Source organism: Maylandia zebra, linkage group LG2 (genome assembly GCF_041146795.1).
Source record: "Maylandia zebra isolate NMK-2024a linkage group LG2, Mzebra_GT3a, whole genome shotgun sequence".
Taxonomy (NCBI): Eukaryota; Metazoa; Chordata; class Actinopteri; order Cichliformes; family Cichlidae; genus Maylandia; species Maylandia zebra.
In genome coordinates, this window is record NC_135168.1 from 23,179,974 (window position 1) to 23,197,815 (window position 17,842).

At 40.9% G+C, this 17,842-nt stretch overlaps 1 protein-coding gene across 1 annotated transcript; it reads right to left on the minus strand.

Annotated features, from left to right (window-relative positions):
* Nucleotides 1-982: 982 nt before the first annotated feature.
* LOC101469739 (uncharacterized) lies at nt 983-16,459 on the minus strand. Its single transcript, XM_004552058.5, has 17 exons — nt 16,373-16,459; nt 16,156-16,264; nt 15,927-16,049; nt 15,738-15,848; nt 15,388-15,459; nt 15,151-15,282; nt 14,959-15,030; nt 14,615-14,722; nt 13,522-13,606; nt 13,187-13,400; nt 9,114-10,917; nt 8,834-9,007; nt 8,445-8,618; nt 3,184-3,357; nt 2,753-2,923; nt 2,594-2,640; nt 983-2,434 (listed from the first exon to the last, which is right to left on the minus strand). Exons 2-17 carry the CDS (start codon nt 16,236-16,238, stop codon nt 1,851-1,853), a joined length of 4,128 nt encoding a protein of 1,375 aa, XP_004552115.1. The 5' UTR covers nt 16,239-16,264; nt 16,373-16,459; the 3' UTR covers nt 983-1,850.
* Nucleotides 16,460-17,842: the final 1,383 nt, after the last annotated feature.

A 17,842-nucleotide genomic window follows, 5' to 3' on the forward strand; every position in this document is an offset into this window, starting at 1 on the left:
TACTGTTATAATCACATAGATCATCGTGATGTTGTTTATTATGTTGCTCTTTTTTTTCTTCTGCTTTTCTTTTTTCTTTCTCAACAGGTGATCCAGGTGATTGTTATATGTATTTTTTTTGTCTGCTTATTTTGTTGGTTTTTGTTTTTTGCCCTTTATCCCCGTCCCTCTTCCCCGCTGTTTTTCTTTCCCTCTTTCTTTCTCCCCTTTCTTTTCCCCAGTCAAGTATGTCCCGTATTTAGCAAGTGAAAATAAAATAAACAAAAGGTGAATCAAATAGACCATTACAGCAAGGCTGGGATGGTCCATTTGGCAAAGTAAATCCGTTGGGCATCTTTCTTTGCCTTTAGACAATAATTCTGATGGCAAAAGAGCCAAACGGGACAGGCAAAAAAAAAAAAAAAAAAAAAAAAAGTCTCATCAAGTGTGATAAGTCCCAGCTGTGCTCTCCTCCTGTGTCCCATTCCCTTGTTATCCCTCAGTGTATTTTAGCCCTGTCTTTCTCTCTGTCAGTGTTGCGTCGCCCCCTCATGCTGTGTGTGTTTCCCTCTGTGCTCCTAGTCTCTTGTCTCCAGGTTTCTTAGAGTTTAGTTTTAGTTTCAGCTTGTTTTTTTGCAAGTTTGTTTTTGGAGTTTTGTCCTATAATTGCAATAAAGCAATTGAATTTACAAAAAAAAAAAAGTGATTTAACTCACTTTTTTCTTTTTTAAAGAAACCTTTATTGCATTGAGATGTCAGTGTATTTATGCAAGTAGTCTTTTATTGCTAACAACAACTCAGCTTCAACCTGGGACATTATTTCTGTTTGCAATATTCAAATCCATACAAACACATTTATATTTGAGGTGAATTTCGCAAAGTTTTAGTTTTTCTGGATTGAGCAGTTTGTGCCAGTGTTACGTTCCCCTGAGGGGTCTAGGCGGTGAGGGGAAAGTAACAAAAAGTGACCGGGTCAGAAAAAGGAGTCAAGGAGGCAAAAGGGTTAAATCAAAGAGTTTTATTAAAGTTCCCTTTCAAACTCAACTAAAAGAGACGGACAAGCCGCTATCACCATTTAAGAAAAACAAAACTCAGGCATTGGTCAATAAAGTAAAACGTAAGCCAAAAAGAAGGAGAGCAGCTCACTAGCTGCAAACCACAATAACACAGCTCACTAGCTGTAACCACACACACACACACACACACACACACACACACACACACACACACACACACACACACACACACACACACACACACACACACACACACACACACACACACACACACACACACACACACACAAGCTACAAACACGCACAGCTCACTAGCTGCAACGGCACTCTGGCCCAGAGCTCACCTTTCCCTGGGCTTAAATCTCCTTAATTACTGACGTGAGTCAGCTGTGTAAAAGGGAAAGGTGGCACCTCAGGCAGAAGAGGTAGTGTGACACGCCCACACAGGCACCTTCAGGAGGAGGCCCAGCTAAGGCCGTAACACCAGTGAACAACTGTTTGAAACTTGCTGGTGGCAAGGAAACCCACTTTGTGTTGAATACAAAACGACATACGTTCCAGAGTCGTCTGTTTCTAATACCAGTTGTGCTAACAAGACAGCACAAAGACAGAAGGTGTATTTCAAGAGTTGTTTTTTCCCCTCTAATACTAAATAAAATGATTTATACATCTTTAAACAACCAGGCAGGTCAGAATTGTTCACATAAGACACTAAAGACACTCAGCAGTTACAGAATCACTGCAATAATGAGACACAATCTTTAAATTCTTAAGAAATCCCTCATGTAGACGTTAAACGTGATTCTGAGTCCATGAGAGCCTGCAGATTTGTCTGTGCATCTGCAGTTACACAGCTTATCTAACAGAAGGAGATACTTCTACCTGCACAGAACACAGACGCACTGAGGAACCACATGAATGGTGCCAGACTCCAAAGCCAGGATAAAGAGGTTCAGTGAATGTGGTGTTGAAGGTGTGGAGGTGGATCAGAGAGTCACTGGAGACATTGTAGAAGGACAGAGTGCCAGCAGGACAGTCCACATACACTGCTACTCGCTTAGGGCCACAGGAAGGGGACAAGGAGGATGAGGGGTGAATGACTGATATTCTCTGATTGTGATACACAGTGTAGCCGCGGGCATTAGAGCAGTCCAGACTCCAGGACTGAGGATTCTCTCCAAATCTGCAGTTTTTTCGTTCTCCTTTCCTTGCAATTCCTCTGTAACTTACTGATATGTCAACCTCACCTGTCCACTCCACCTCCCAGTAACACCGACCATGTAAAACATCTTTACACAGCAGCTGACACCAGTCAACAAATCTGTCAGCATGATCGGGATATATGAAGTTGTTTCTCGTATGTGTCACCTTCATGTTATTCATAGACAGTTTGAGATTTTTGTTTATTGTATTTGTGTTGACTGTAAGTTTAGAGAGATCTGTCAAGAAAAGAGACAATGCAGCTGGAGTTAATCTACCAGCTGTTCCTTTAACACTTCACAATATCAGTGATAATCTTAAGAGAATGACACCAAAATATAAAGACAGCTTAATATTTACTGTTTTATCTTTATGAATTAAAAAAACAAAACACTTACACTTCTTCAATCCTGGTTTCAACCACTCTGCTCCAGCAGGTTCCACCCTGAAATGACAAATATCAGCACCATATCTTTCAACATGCAAAAACAGAAATTACATCCAGTGTATCAACACCCATTGTGCTCAGTCATTAACAATAATGTCATCTCATCGACCTTAGGTTTTCCAGTTTCCAGCGTTGATCCTTTACTCCAGTCTGAAGCTCTACTCCTGCATCCTCTGGATGATTGTAACTCAAGTCCAGCACTTTCAGATGAGAGGTGTTGGAGTTCAGAGCTGAGGCCAGAGAAGCACAGCCATCCTTTGTGATCAAGCAGCCCGAAAGCCTGGAGGCACACAAAATGAGGCTGGATAAGCTACTAAAGCAACAAAACGCTGACGTACTGTGATCTATCATTTAATTAAGCTGATTATTATCATCACATTTTGTTTCTTTAATTATAATCCAGACCATTAACTTCAACCAATAATCAGGTGTCCCAATAGAAAACGTAATAAAAATAAATATTATAATATAACAATGTAAGCAGAGAAACAGTCATCTTAATTCACAGTGTAAATACTGATTGCAGAGGCTAATCTTAACCTGAGAGTTTCCAGTTTGCAGTGTTGACTTTCCAGTCCAGTGGACAGTGCCTTCACTCCTGTATCCTTCAGGTTGTTGTTATTCAGGTCCAGCTCTCTCAGACTCGATGACTGGCAGGAGAGAGCTGGAGAAAGAGCTTCACAGCTTTTTTCTGACAGGTTGCAGACACTCAGTCTGAAAAGACAATAATGAATAGGACACAGTGATTGGTTTGAATAAACAAATAATCTAAAAATGAGCATAAAATCTTATCAACTACAGTGGTATGCAAAAGTTTGGGCACTCCTGATAATTTTCATGTTTTTCCTTCATAAATCATTGGTTGTTTGGATCAGCAATAGTGTGCAATAGTTACTTAAACTAAATTAGGCAGGTGCATAAATTTGGGCACCCCAACAGAAAAATTACATCAATATTTAGTAGATCCTCCTTTTGCAGAAATAATGCCTCCAAACACTTCTTATAGCTTCCAATGAGAGTCTGGATTCTGGTTGAAGGTATTTTGGACCTTTCGTCTTTACAAAACATATCCAGTTCAGTCAGGTTTGATGGTTTCCGAGCATGGACAGTCACACCATAGATTTTCAATAATATTCAGGTCTGGGGACTGAGATGGCCATTCCAGAACATTGTACTTGTTCCTCTGCATGAATCCCTTAGTAGATTTTGAGCAGTGTTTAGGGTCTGGCGCAACATATTAGAAAACAAAATTGGCTTTTAAGTTATCTTACTGTCAAATCATACATTTTTATACAGATACTTTAAAAGTCTCAGATTATTTGTAAATAATAGGCTCAGATTATTTACAAACTCTACTGTACAATACATTTTTTCCCATAATTTTCTATGAGGGTCATAGTGATGTACAAATACAGGTAGATGTTTTGTTGAAATCACATCCCAGACAACTTACACAGGATCAAATTAGGTAAGGGTAAAGCACAGTAAGCTGAACTTTTCAGGGGACAGCACTAGTTCAGAATTCATACCTTGTGATTTAAAAGGCACTGAGAGAATTTTTAGATAATGTCTTGTATAAATAACTGAATTAAGAAAACATGTACCCATAAATTGAATAAATATATTTGATTTATGCAAGCATGTATACTGTGGTTAAGTGCTCTATATGCCATTAGCAATCATGAAGTAACTCAAATGGCTCCAGATGGCCAAATATAAAAATGTTGGTACTTGTATCTGCTTTTAAAGGATCGATAAAGTTTTCTGCTGTGCTGTTTTACTCCCACAGCTATTCCTCAAAGTCACAACATTCAATTTAATTCAGTTTTATTTATACAGCATCATATCACAACAACAGTGTTCTCAAGTCACTTTATATTGAAAGGCATCCCCCCTTCAATAAATCTGTGGCTATATGAAAATCTGTGGCAATGTCAGACTCCCCCTCCCCAATCAGACCAGGAGTGACATGTTTAGCCGTATGTTCTCCTTAAATTGCTGGCTGTCTGAGTGGTGTCCCAGAAACGATGTGGGCTTCATAGATAATTGGCAGACCTTCTGGAGGAAACCTGGTCTTGTTAGGAGAGACGGCATTAATCCCACTTTGGATGGAGCAGTTCTCATTTCTAGAAATATGGACAAATTTATTAAACCCCCCAAAATATGACTATCCAGAGTTGGGACCAGGAAGCAGAGTTGCAGTCTTACACGCCTCTCTGCAGCTTCTCTCCTCCTGTTACCCCCCTAAAACCCCATTTCCATTGAGACTGTGTCAGCTCCCAAACAGACGAAAAACTAAAAACCAGCAATAAACAACTTAAACATAAAAAAATCACAAAGAAAGAACAATACAGTATCCACATCTGAAACAAAGAGTAAAACAGTGAAATGTGGATTATTAAATATTAGGTCTCTCTCCTCCAAGTCTCTGTTAGTACATGACTTAATAATTGATCAGCAAATCGATTTACTCTGCCTTACAGAAACCTGGTTGCAGCAGGATGATTATGTTAGTTTAAATGAATCAACACCCCCGAGTCATTCTAACTACCAGAAATCTCGAAGCACAGGCAGAGGGGGCGGTATGGCAGCAATTTTTCACACCAGCCTATCAATCAACGAAAGACTGAGACAGACTTTTAATTCATTTGAAAGCCTGATGCTTAGCCTTGTCCACCCCAGCTGTAAACCTCAGAAACCAGTCTTACTTGTTATCATCTATCGTCCACCTGGACCTTACACAGAGTTTCTGTCTGATTTCTCAGACTTTTTATCTGATTTAGTGCTCAGCTCAGATAGCATAATTATTGTGGGTGATTTTAACAATCATGTAGATGCTAAAAGTGACAGCCTCAACATGGCATTTAGTCTGTTATTAGACTCAATTGGCTTCTCTCAAAATGTAAAAGAACCCACCCACCACTTTAATCACACTCTAGATCTTGTTTTAACATATGGCATAGAAACTGAACATTTAACAGTGTTTCCTGAAAACCCTCTCCTGTCTGATCATTTCCTGATAACATTTACATTTACAATAATTGATTACACAGCAGTGGAGAGTAGACTTTATCACAGTAGATGTCTTTCTGAAAGTGCTGTAACTAAGTTTAAGAATATAATCCACCTACAGTTATCATCTTCAATGCCCTGTACCAATACAGAGCAGAGCAGCTACCTGAACGCTACTCCAACAGAGGTCGATTATCTTGTTAATAATTTTACCTCCTCACTACGTACGACTCTGGATACTGTAGCTCCTGTGAAACTAAGATCTCAAATCAGAAGTACCTGACTCTGTGGTATAGTTCCCAAACACGTAGCCTAAAGCAGATAACTCGTAAGCTAGAGAGGAAATGGCGTGTCACAAATTTAAAGGATCATCATTTAGCCTGGAGAAATAGTTTGTTGCTTTATATGAAAGCCCTCCGCAAAGCCAGAACATTTTACTATTCATCACTGATTGAAGAAAATAAGAACAACCCTAGGTTTCTCTTCAGCACTGTAGCCAGGCTGACAAAAAGTCAGAGCTCCAAAAACAAAAAGTTGAGCCAACCATCCCTTTAACATTAACTAGTAATGACTTCATGAACTTCTTCACAAATAAAATTTTTATCATTAGAGAAAAAATTACCAATAATCATCCCGCAGATGTAATATTATCTACAGCTACTCTTAGTACCATTGATGTTAAGTTAGACTCTTTTTCTCCAATTGATCTTTCTGAGTTAACTTCAATAATTACTTCCTCCAAACCATCAACATGTCTTTTAGACCCCCATTCCTACAAAATTGCTCAAAGAAGTCCTGCCATTAATTAATTCTTCAATCCTAAATATGATCAACTCATCTCTAATAATCGGCTATGTACCACAGGCCTTCAAGCTGGCAGTAGTTAAACCCTTACTTAAAAAGCCATCTCTAGACCCAGCAGTCTTAGCTAATTATAGGCCAATCTCCAACCTTCCTTTCATATCAAAAATCCTCGAAAGAGTAGTTGTCAAACAGCTAACAGATCATCTGCAGAGGAATGGCTTATTTGAAGAGTTTCAATCAGGTTTCAGAGCTCATCACAGCACAGAAACAGCTTTAGTGAAGGTTACAAATGATCTTCTTATGGCCTCTGACAGTGGACTCATCTCTCCGCTTGTCCTGCTAGACCTCAGCGCAGCGTTCGATACTGTTGAGCATAATATTCTATTAGCACGATTAGAGCACACTGTAGGTATTCCAGGTACTGCGCTGCAGTGGTTTGTATCATATCTATCTAATAGACTCCAATTTGTGCATGTAAATGGAGAGTCCTCTTCACACACTAAGGTCAGTTATGGAGTTCCACAGGGTTCAGTGCTAGGACCAATTCTGTTTACATTATACATGCTTCCCTTAGGCAGCATCATCAGAAGTCATAGCATACATTTTCACTGCTATGCTGATGACACCCAGCTCTATCTGTCCATGAAGTCAGATAACACACACCAATTAGTTAAACTGCGGGAATGTCTTAAAGACATAAAGACCTGGATGGCCGCTAACTTTCTGCTTCTTAATTCAGATAAAACTGAGGTCATTTTACTTGGCCCTGAAAATCTTAAAAATGTGATATCTAACCAGATTCTTACTCTAGATGGCATTACCTTGGCCTCCAGTAACACTGTGAGGAACCTTGGGGTCGTTTTTGACCAAGACATGTCCTTCAATACACATATTAAACAAATATGTAAGACTGCTTTCTTCCATTTGCACAACATCTCGAGAGTTAGAAATATCCTGTCTCAGGGTGATGCTGAAAAAATAGTTCATGCATTTATTACTTCTAGGCTGGACTACTGCAATTCATTATTATCAGGATGTCCAAAAAACTCACTGAAAAGCCTTCAGCTAATCCAAAATGCTGCAGCAAGAGTACTGACAGGGACTAGAAAGAGAGAGCAGATTTCTCCTGTTTTGGCTTCCCTTCATTGGCTTCCTGTTAAATCCAGAATTGAATTCAAAATCCTGCTCCTCACATACAAGGTCTTAAATAATCAGGTCCCATCTTATCGTAATGACCTTGTAGTACCATATTACCCTATTAGAGCACTTTGCTCTCACACTGCAGGCTTACTTGTTGTTCCTAAAGTATTTAAAAGTAGAACGGGAGGGAGAGCCTTCAGTTTTCAGGCCCCTCTTCTGTGGAACCAGCTTCCAATTTGGATTCAGGAGACAGACACTATCTCTACTTTTAAGATTAGGCTTCAAACTTTCCTTTTTGCTAAAGCATATAGTTAGGGCTGGATCAGGTGACCCTGAATCCTCCCATAGTTATGCTGCAATAGACGTAGGCTGCTGGGGGATTCCCATGATGCACTGAGTTTTCCTTTCCAGTCACCTTTCTCACTCACTATGTGTTAATAGACCTCTCGGCATTGAATCATATCTGTTATTAACCTCTGTCTCTCTTCCACAGCATGTATTTCATCATGTCTTCCTTCTCTCACCCCAACCGGTGGCAGCAGATGACCCCGCCCCTCCCTGAGCCTGGTTCTGCTGGAGGTTTCTTCCTGTTAAAAGGGAGTTTTTCCTTTCCACTGTCGCCAGAGTGCTTGCTCATAGGGGGTCATATGATTGTTGGGTTTTTCCTCTGTATCTACTGTACAATATAAAGTGCCTTGAGGCGACTGCTGTTGTGATTTGGCGCTATATAAATAAAATTGAATTGAATATGTAAAGAGCAGAGTTTTTTGCACACACTGAAAATCCTCAAAAAGGAAACAAAGATACCAAAAAGAGAAAAATTAAAAATAATCATAAGAACTGACCTCAGAGTTTCTAACTTTCGTAACGAATGCTCTAGTCCATCTGACAACAGTTGTACTCCTGAGTCCCCTGGATTATTGTAGCTCAAGTCCAGTTCTTTCAAGTGGGTAAGGTTAGAGTTGAGAGCTGAGACAAGATACCTACAGCCATCCTCTGTAATCTGACAGCCTGACAGTCTGCCGAACAAGAAAACAACACAAGTCCAATTTATTTTCATTTTCTATTTTCAGTATCCCGAGCTGAAAAATTTGTAAAGGATGGTGCTTAGTTAGGGATGAAAGAGGGAGGACACATGACACTCATTGTGATTCCATAACCTGTTTTTTCACAGGTTAAAGATTGTTACATGTCTGATCTGACCATATCAGTTATTTATATTATTTATCCATACCTTAGAGTCTCCAGTTTCCAGTGTGGGCTCCCCAGTTCAACAGAAAGTGCTTTCACCCCAGAATTCTGCAGTATGTTGTTACTCAGGTCTAGCTCAAGCAGACTAGAGACTGGGTTACTGAGAACTGAAGTCAGAGCTTCACAGCTTGTCTTTGAGAGGTTACAGTCAGTCAGTCTAAAAACAGAATGTGAAAAAACAAACAAACAGATTTTTAAATACTGAAACAAAAGAAATGCTGCTTTCCTGTTTTCAATAAATGTGTACCTGTCTGTGTACTTACATGGCTTTTTTGGAGGCTTTGATCACTGGCAGCAGCCTCAGAAGAGCCTCCTCCGAAGCAGAGTATTTCTTCAGGACAAACTCATCCAGATCATTTTCTGATGACAGTAAGATGAAGACCAGAGCTGACCACTGGGCAGTAGACAGTTTATCCACAGAGAGGGTTCTTGAACTCAGGGACTGTTGGATCTCCTCCACTAGAGAACGGTCATTCAGTTCATTGAGACAGTGGAACAGATTGATGCTTTTTTCTGCAGACAGATTCTCACTTATCTTCATCTTAATGTACTGGACTGTTTTTTGATTGGTTTTTGAACTGCTTTCTGTCTGTGTCTGCAGGCCTTTTAGAAGATCCTGATTTGACTGCAATGAAAGACCCAGGAGGAAGCGGAGGAACAAGTCCAGGTGTCCATTTGGACTCTGCAAAGCATTGTCCACAGCACGTTGGTAGAAGTCTGTTTTTACAATCTTATTTTTAGGCGTTTCAGATGTCTGAGATGCTGTTTGTTCCTCTGGTAGCACGCTGACTCCAGAGTTGATGAAGGCCAGATGGACATGAAGAGCAGCCAGAAACTCCTGAACGCTCAGATGGATGAAGCAGAACACTGGGTTCTGATATAGCCCCTTTTCCTCTTTAAAGATCTGTGTGAACACTCCTGAGCACACTGAGGCTGCTCTAATATCAATGCCACACTCCGTCAGGTCTGATTCATAAAAGATCAGGTTTCCTTTCTCTAGCTGGTCAAAAGCCAGTTTTCCCAGAGATTCAATCATCCTCTTGCTTTCTGGACCCCAGTGACAATCTGTCTCAGCACCACCATCATACTTGATCTTCCTTACTTTGGACTGAACCACCAGGAAATAGATGTACATCTCAGTCAGAGTCTTAGGTAATATTCCTCCCTCTCTGGTTTTCAACATATTCTCCAGAACAGTAGCAGTGATCCAGCAGAAGACTGGGATATGGCACATGATGTGGAGGCTTCGTGATGATTTGATGTGGGAGATGATCCTGCTGGCCTGTTCCTCATCTCTGAATCTCTTCCTGAAGTACTCCTCCTTCTGTTCATCGGTGAACCCTCTGACTTCTGTCACCATCTGAACAAACTCAGGAGGAATCTGACTGGCTGCTGCAGGCCGTGTGGTTATCCAGACATGAGCGGAGGGAAGCAGTTTCCCCCTGATGAGGTTTGTAAGAAGCACACCCACTGAGGCGGACTGTGTAATATCAGTTAGAGTTTCACTGCGGTGGAAGTCCAGAGGAAGTCGACACTCATCCAGACCATCCAAGATGAACACAACTTGGAAGTGTTCAAACCAGTAAATTCCTGCTTTTTTGGTTTCAGTAAAGAAGTGATGAACAAGTCCCACCAAGCTGAACTTTTTCTCTTTCAACACATTCAGCTCTCTGAATGTAAATGGAAATGTAAACTGGATGTCCTGGTTAGCTTGTTCTTCAGCCCAGTCTAGCGTAAACTTTTGAATTAAGACTGTTTTCCCAATGCCAGCCACTCCTTTTGTCAGCACTGTTCTGATTGGTTCATCTCTTCCAGGTGACTTTTTAAAGATGTCTTCTCGTCTGATTGTTGTTTCTGATCTGTCTGGCTTCCTGGATGCTGTTGCGAGCTGTCTGACCTCATGTTCATTATTGACTTCTGCAGTCCCTCCCTCTGTGATGTAGAGCTCAGTGTAGATCTGATTCAGAAGGGTTGGGTTTCCTGCTTTAGCGATCCCCTCAAACACACACTGGGACTTCTTCTTCAGATTACTTTTAAGTTTACGTTGACATTGTGGAGCAAAAAGTTCTAAATGGACAGAAATTGCATCAGTGAGCAAAAATCTACCAAATCTACCAAATCTGCACAAACAAAGTTTACAGTTGTAACAGTACTGTATATGCCTTGTGAACAGTAGGTGCTGTTATTTTCCCATCTTGGGATAATAATGGCAGAAGAATTCAGAAGGTAGCAGAAATATAATGAAGTACAACAGAATATGCTGTTATGGTTCTTCTCTTGTTATCAATAAAAGAGTAAATGAACCAGTAATTTAAGAATTAAAGTAAAAAAAAAAACGAATTTGAAAAAAAAAACCCCAAAAAAACAGTGTAGTATAATTTCTTGTTCGTTTAGTGTTATTGGATACACTTAGAAGAGATTCTCATTTAATCTAAAATGTTCAGTTCCTATTTTGGGAATGAGAGTGTAACCTAGGTTATTTTCACATTTTTCCATAGCAACTGTGATTCAAGTCCAATGTGGTGGATGACACTTGAGCAACCTCTGCATGGTGTCATGTGACAAAACTCCTTAAAAAAAGATACTGAACATTTTATTGATCCTTGCAGGCAGCGCAATTTATAAGTGCAAGTAAATAAAGGACATTTCATATCCTTCTTTTTTAATGTGTTACTGTAACCAATTATAGACCACCTAATTTGAAGTCTAAATCTACTGAAACAAGGTACCAGCAGCAGCAGCGCAATAGTAGTGACACGTAAGCATAAATGTAGCTCAGGTAGTGTTTTCACTGGAAATTTCAGTATAAAACAACTGCTAAATACTTTATTTTAACAACACCTAAAGTAACTAAAACTGGTAATTCTTTAGGAACTGCACAATAATATCACATTATGAAACATATTTTACATAACAAGAAAGAGAAACTGTCAAAAAGTTAACAGAAGGAGAGGGAGAGAGAGCCTGAGCCCGAGGACGGCCATTGCAGGGACAACCGCAACCCCTACTCAGAGAAGAGCAGAGGAGAGCCCCGCAGGCTCCACCAGAGCAGTCTGAGCTCCAGGCACACAGACCCGAGACCCAAGTGCCATCCACCCCGCAGCAGGGGCCCAACAGTGCCAGGGGGCCCATGTCCCACCAAGCAGTTTAATTTTATTTATACAGTGCCAAACACAACAGTAGTCACCTCAAGGCGCTTTATATTTTATACCAGGGGTGGGCAAATCCAGGCCTCGAGGGCTAGTGTCCTGCAGGTTTTAGATATCACCCTGGTTCAACCCACCTGAATTAAAGGATTAGTTCATTACTAGGCCTCTGGAGAACTACAAGACATGTTGAAGAGGTAATTTAGCCATTTGATTCAGCTGTGTTGGATCAAGGACACATCTAAAACCTGCAGGACACCGGCCCTCGAGGCCTGGAGTTGCCCACCCCTGTTTTATACTGTAAGGTAAAGACCCTACAATAATACAGAGAAAACTCCAACAATCAAACGGCCCCCTTGAGCAACAACTTGGTGACTGTAGGAAGGAAAAAATCACTTTTAACAGGAAGTAAACTAAAAACTGAGACCAGGTTCAGAGAGGGGCAGCCATAGTTAGTGAAAAAACTAAGACCACTCAGTGCATAGGAGGTCTCTGAATGGTCTGGATATGGACCACCAGTGACGCTGACCCCAGCCAAATCCAAAACCAGTGAAAAAAGAAAACATCAGAAAGGATGAGGAGAGAAAAATGTCAGTTTCTCCACCTTTTGGGTGTTGCCTCATTGTTCCCCTTCTAGTACACCTGTTGTTATTTCTTGAACATCAAAGCAGTTGAAACAATCCCCAGAAGTTGAATTAACCTGTTCCTTTGTTATTTTTTGGGCAGCGTTGTTTCTTTGGTACTATATTGCTATTAGATGCTGACAGTTTGCAGACATGCCTGGGTTTGTCTCATGCACTAGGGAACTTAAATTGCATTGCTGTAGAAATTATATCATGATGCGACCCTTATATCACATACTAACTTATATTTACCATAGACAATATGATATTGCACAGCCCTATTTAAGAATTTCTACACTCACAAAAATCAGTTATTAGGTTTTTTTTGGGGGGGGGGGGTTAGGACCAAAACTGCTAATGTGATGAGTGCTAATGTGCTAAGTGAGGAATTTTCTAAATAAAAGACAGAATCGGTATATGGTTCAGGAACTGAATTTTTAAATAATTGCACCCAAACAGATCAAATATAGTACAATGTGCAATTTCTGTCAACTGCTCATCCATGAAAACACTGATAAATGACTGCAATGATCTGTCACATTTACTGATCAGGCTCATTTTACTTACTGTTCTGCAGATAGTCAGCCATGCCGTTCTGTTCCATTTTCCTCAGGAAATGCAGGGCGAGCTTCACCAATGCCTCTCTGTTCTTGTGTTCTTCACCCTCGCCCCCCAGCAGCATCTCTTCCTCCATCTGACTCTCTGAGTTATCTGGAAACAACACCTTCTGGATCTTCTTCAGCTCATTTTTCACAAAAGTGATAATGTTGTCCTCCAGCAGCTTGAACAGGATATAACAATTAATGAAACCAGATTTAAATCATCACAATGACCATCAGACACAAGTGCAGCATGGAGATGACTGAGAATAAAACACATGTAAAAGAAGTTGTTGTACACACCATAAAGATAAAGACTGAGTCCGGATGTGATTGATGCTGCTGGGCAGGCTGATCACTTGGAGCCTCTGTACTTTCCTCGTCAAATCTGGAAGAATTGTGAAAAATTAGCTCCCATCATATCTGTTCACACAAAAACAACCACAAGGCAAAGGTCCATCTAGTAACATTTGGTCTCAAACAGTGAATGTGAGTGACTGTGAGCAGTGAGTGATGCTGAAGCTTTTAAGAATTAACAGGTTTCTGTAGCTTTCAGCATCCTCAGCTGGGTCTAGTCCTAACAGCTTGCACTAACTCCCCCTCCTTCACTGTAAACTTCTGAAGTTCTCTGAAGTAGAGGTCTGCATTCCCGCGGCTGTCCCGCGGGAGCCGCGGGACCCGACCAGATTTCTTGCGGCGCGGGAATAAATTTCCAAATAAAATGCGGTAGCGGTCGGTAACTCTGGTGTAATTTGAACGGGAGCGGGCGGTCTGAAAATATAGCGTGCCCGACATTTTTTCGGAACAGCATATCTGTGATTTCCTCATTCTAATTGAGCACTGGTACAGCCAGTGCTCACGCCTGTTACACGCACTGAGCGCATGGATCAGTGCTTTTTGCAGTAGGCCACAATGCTGTATTCGTTTTTATTTATTTTATTTTTGCAACACGTTTTCCATGTTAAAAGATAAATGTTGCATGTTGACAGATAAATGCATCTTGTTTAAGAAAAATAAATACAATCATTGCACAACCTGCAGTTTTATCTGTTATCTCTATTTTTTGGTGGTACCCCATTTAAATGTGAGATTTTGGAAACCAGATCTAAATTTAGCGGGAACGGTCGGGTCGGGTAGAAAATTATTCTAAGCGGGCAGCGGGTGAACAAAGACTGAATATACAGCGGGAGCGGTCGGGTGCGGTACAAAACCTTGCGGGAGCGGGCGGGAGCGGGACTAAAAAAACATTCCCGCGCAGACCTCTACTCTGAAGCAAGTCATCTACAACCTCCTACTGCTCCTCTTTAGGTTCTCCGACTGGTTATACTGGAAACTTCAACGTTTCACTAAGATGAGCGCTAGTATTCAGTTTTCACTATCATCCTGAAGTACTTACGCCTCGTTAACAGAGTCGAGTTCATCGCTGGAGTTATGAAGAACAGATTCATCGCACGTTGTGGGTGCTGATGAATCAGGTTCAGAAGATGCTGGTATCTGTTGTAACCTGAATAACAGCAGATAAGGTTAAATGAAGAAGAAAAGATGCCCCTTGGCTGCAGTGAGTGACAGATGTTATTGTAAACAGCTGATGTCTGGCTTGGTGGACAGATGTGCTACCACTACATCTCTATGTTCAGGTTTCTTTTAGTCACAACATTCTCAACCACATGCTTCGTCTCCTTGCAGCTCTGTAGAGACAAAAACAATGAATAATTAGTAAGATGTAATGCAACGACTTACTGTTTCACAAATAATCTTTGTAATAAATTCACGATCGCATCCATGATCCAGTTCTTTATGAAGGATAACCAGCTGCATATGGGCAAGAAAACACATAATTACAATGAACAGCATGAAGTTAATTAACTCCTGGTTAAAATGTTTTATTTGCTAAAGTCCAGTTAAATATTTCTGGTAGCTTTCCATCCTTACCCTTCATTAGCAGGCAGGTTCTGACTGTTCTCTGTATCTCGGCTAAAATCAATATATCGCTCATTTGAGCTGCTGCTCATCGTGGACACACAGACGGGTTCAGGTTTAGGAGATTTTTTTCTCCGATGTTTCCTGATAAAATATCGGTAAATGTATCAAAGGTCACACATTCAGCTTAACTGTAAAACATTTTAATAGAGAATAAATTGTTAAGTTTTAATGCTGACAACAACTCACTTTGTGTCTTGTGATCCTTGTTTGAAGTCAATATGTCGCTCATTGGACTGGTCGCTCATCATTGACACACAGCTGGGTCCGGGGAACAATAGGAAATGTATCAAAGGTCACAAATTCAGTTTAACTGTCACAGATTAAAATAATATAATAAATAAATACAGTGGTTTGAAAAGTATTTGCCTCCTTTTCTTTGTAAAATTTACATGTTTCTGGCACACACTTGACTGCAGTCTACGCTGCCAAGGGTGGCACAATCAGTTATTAGGTTTAGGAGAAAGTACTTTTTCCACAAAGGGCAGGTAGATTTGATAGATTTTTGGCCTAAATAAATTTAAATTTAAACAACTCACCTTGTCTCCACTGGTGCTTGTTTGAAATCAATATATCGCTCATTTGAGCTGCTGCTCATCGTGGACACACAGACGAGTTCAGGTTTAGGAGATTGTTTTCTCTGACGTATCCTGATAAAATATTGATAAATGTTTCAAAGGTCACATATTCAGCGTAACTGTTAAGTTTTAATGCTGACAAAAACTCACTTTGTTTCCTGTGCTCCTTGTTGGAAATCAATATAGCGCTCATTTGATTGGTCGCTCATCACGGACATACAGTTGGGTTCAGGTTCACGGTGGGCTGTGTGGGGTCTGTGCTGCTTCTCTGGGCTTCACACACACAGTTTTACATGTGAATAAAAATGATGGTGCAGTGATTTAAATGCAGAGCTGTAGCATGCAGAAGAGTCCCTGGCAGTAAAGAAAGTCATCTGACCTCTGAGCTTTGGTGATCTCGTCTCCACACAGAGTGGCTTTAGAGGGAGGAGGAAGCTCCACTTTGTTCTCACACAGCGACATCACAGAGTCAGCTGAAGCACAGAAACCTGCAGAAAAAAAAAAGATTTCTCCTCATTCTGAGTGTCACAAACTCACCGCTCTGAGTGAAGCAAATCAGAGTCAGAGCCCAGCAGTGAACCGTAGGCCTTACTCACCTCTACACGGAGACAATCATCTGCAGCTTCACAAAGACATAAAATGAAAGTAAATAATAACCAGGAAGCGATGACGTCACTGCAGGCTGCTACGACTCTTCTTTTATTCTTTTAAACATGTAGGAGCAATACTGCCCCCTGCTAGGCTGGAGTGGGCAGGATAGGCAGGATTTTTAAATGGGCCAAGAAATTCATCCACAAAAACATAAAAAAGAGCTACTTTACTGTGCTTCATGTCACTCCATCAAAGTTTGTTCATAACTTTAAAAATGAAACTTTTTGCCTACAGTTTATACCGAGTGCCTCAGTTTGACCAAACACTTCACAGTGTAGAAATGTTTTCCTTTTGTTCCACGTGCTACTATTCTTCTCAGTGTCCACAGCAAACTCCTGAGATGTGCATTAAAAATGAAGGCAGAAGTTACAGAGAGGGAAGGATAAAAAAAAAAATAAAAAAAACCCCACAAAATTTAAAATTTTGCAGCCACAATAAGTCAAAGTGTGTCTCATAGTTTCACCGGTTTTATTTGTCAGCCAAGCAGACAAATCGTCTCTTCTCCTTGAACTTTGCGTCTGCCACACTAACACCAACACCCAAAACAACTAAGTGCTGTATCCTACCAGACCTGAGTCCACCATCCATCCATCCATCTTCATCCGCTTTATCCGAGGCCGGGTCGCGGGGGCAGCAGCCTAAGCAAAGAGGCCCAGACCTCCCTCTCCCCAGCCACCTCCTCCAGCTTATCGGGGGGAACTCCAAGGCGTTCCCAGGCCAGCCGAGAGATATAATCTCTCCAGCGTGTCCTGGGTCTGCCCCGGGGCCTCCTCCCGGTGGGGCATGCCTGGAAGACCTCACCCAGGAGGCGCCCAGGGGGCATCCTTGTCAGATGCCCGAACCACCTCAGCTGGCTCCTTTCGATGTGGAGCAGCAGCTGCTCTACTCTGAGCTCCTCCCGGATGGCCGAACTTCTCACCCTATCTCTAAGGGAGAGGCCAGCCACCCTTCGGGGGAAGCTCATTTCTGCCGCTTGTATCCGCGATCTCGTCCGCTTGTATCCACTTGACCTGAGTCCACATTAAAGGAAAATCTGTTTTTATGTTTTAAATAATATTACAGATTTGTTTTATGTGTCTCTGTGCTGTATCAGTAATAATCTCAGGCTGCCAGCCCCTATTAAAATTCTCTTGCTCCCCCCACTGCCTGTCAGCCAGGTCAAAGCAAGAATTTATGAACCCATTATTGCTTGAAGTGAGACAAATATAATAACTAATAATATAAACTAATAATATATTTTTTTTAACTACATGCATGAGCATCTGTGCTACAATCAAAGCAACACTGCATGAATATTACTGGTCAAGTCAAAAACCATAAACTGTGCACAGTATTGTTTATCTGCTAACCAGAAGATTTTCCATAATAATAATTATAAAAAAAAATAAAGTTATACTTGCAGAGTTCTTGCAGCA

Excerpts from the sequence above, each read along its gene's own strand:
- LOC101469739 (XM_004552058.5), bottom strand. The coding sequence starts at position 16,238 with ATGTCGCTGTGTGAGAACAAAGTGGAGCTTCCTCCTCCCTCTAAAGCC. Across the intron at positions 15,849-15,926 it reads CAAGGAGCACAGGAAACAAA|GATACGTCAGAGAAAACAAT; the intron begins GTGAGTTTTTGT and ends ATATTTTATCAG. Across the intron at positions 14,723-14,958 it reads CAAAGATTATTTGTGAAACA|GTTACAACAGATACCAGCAT; the intron begins GTAAGTCGTTGC and ends GCTGTTATTCAG.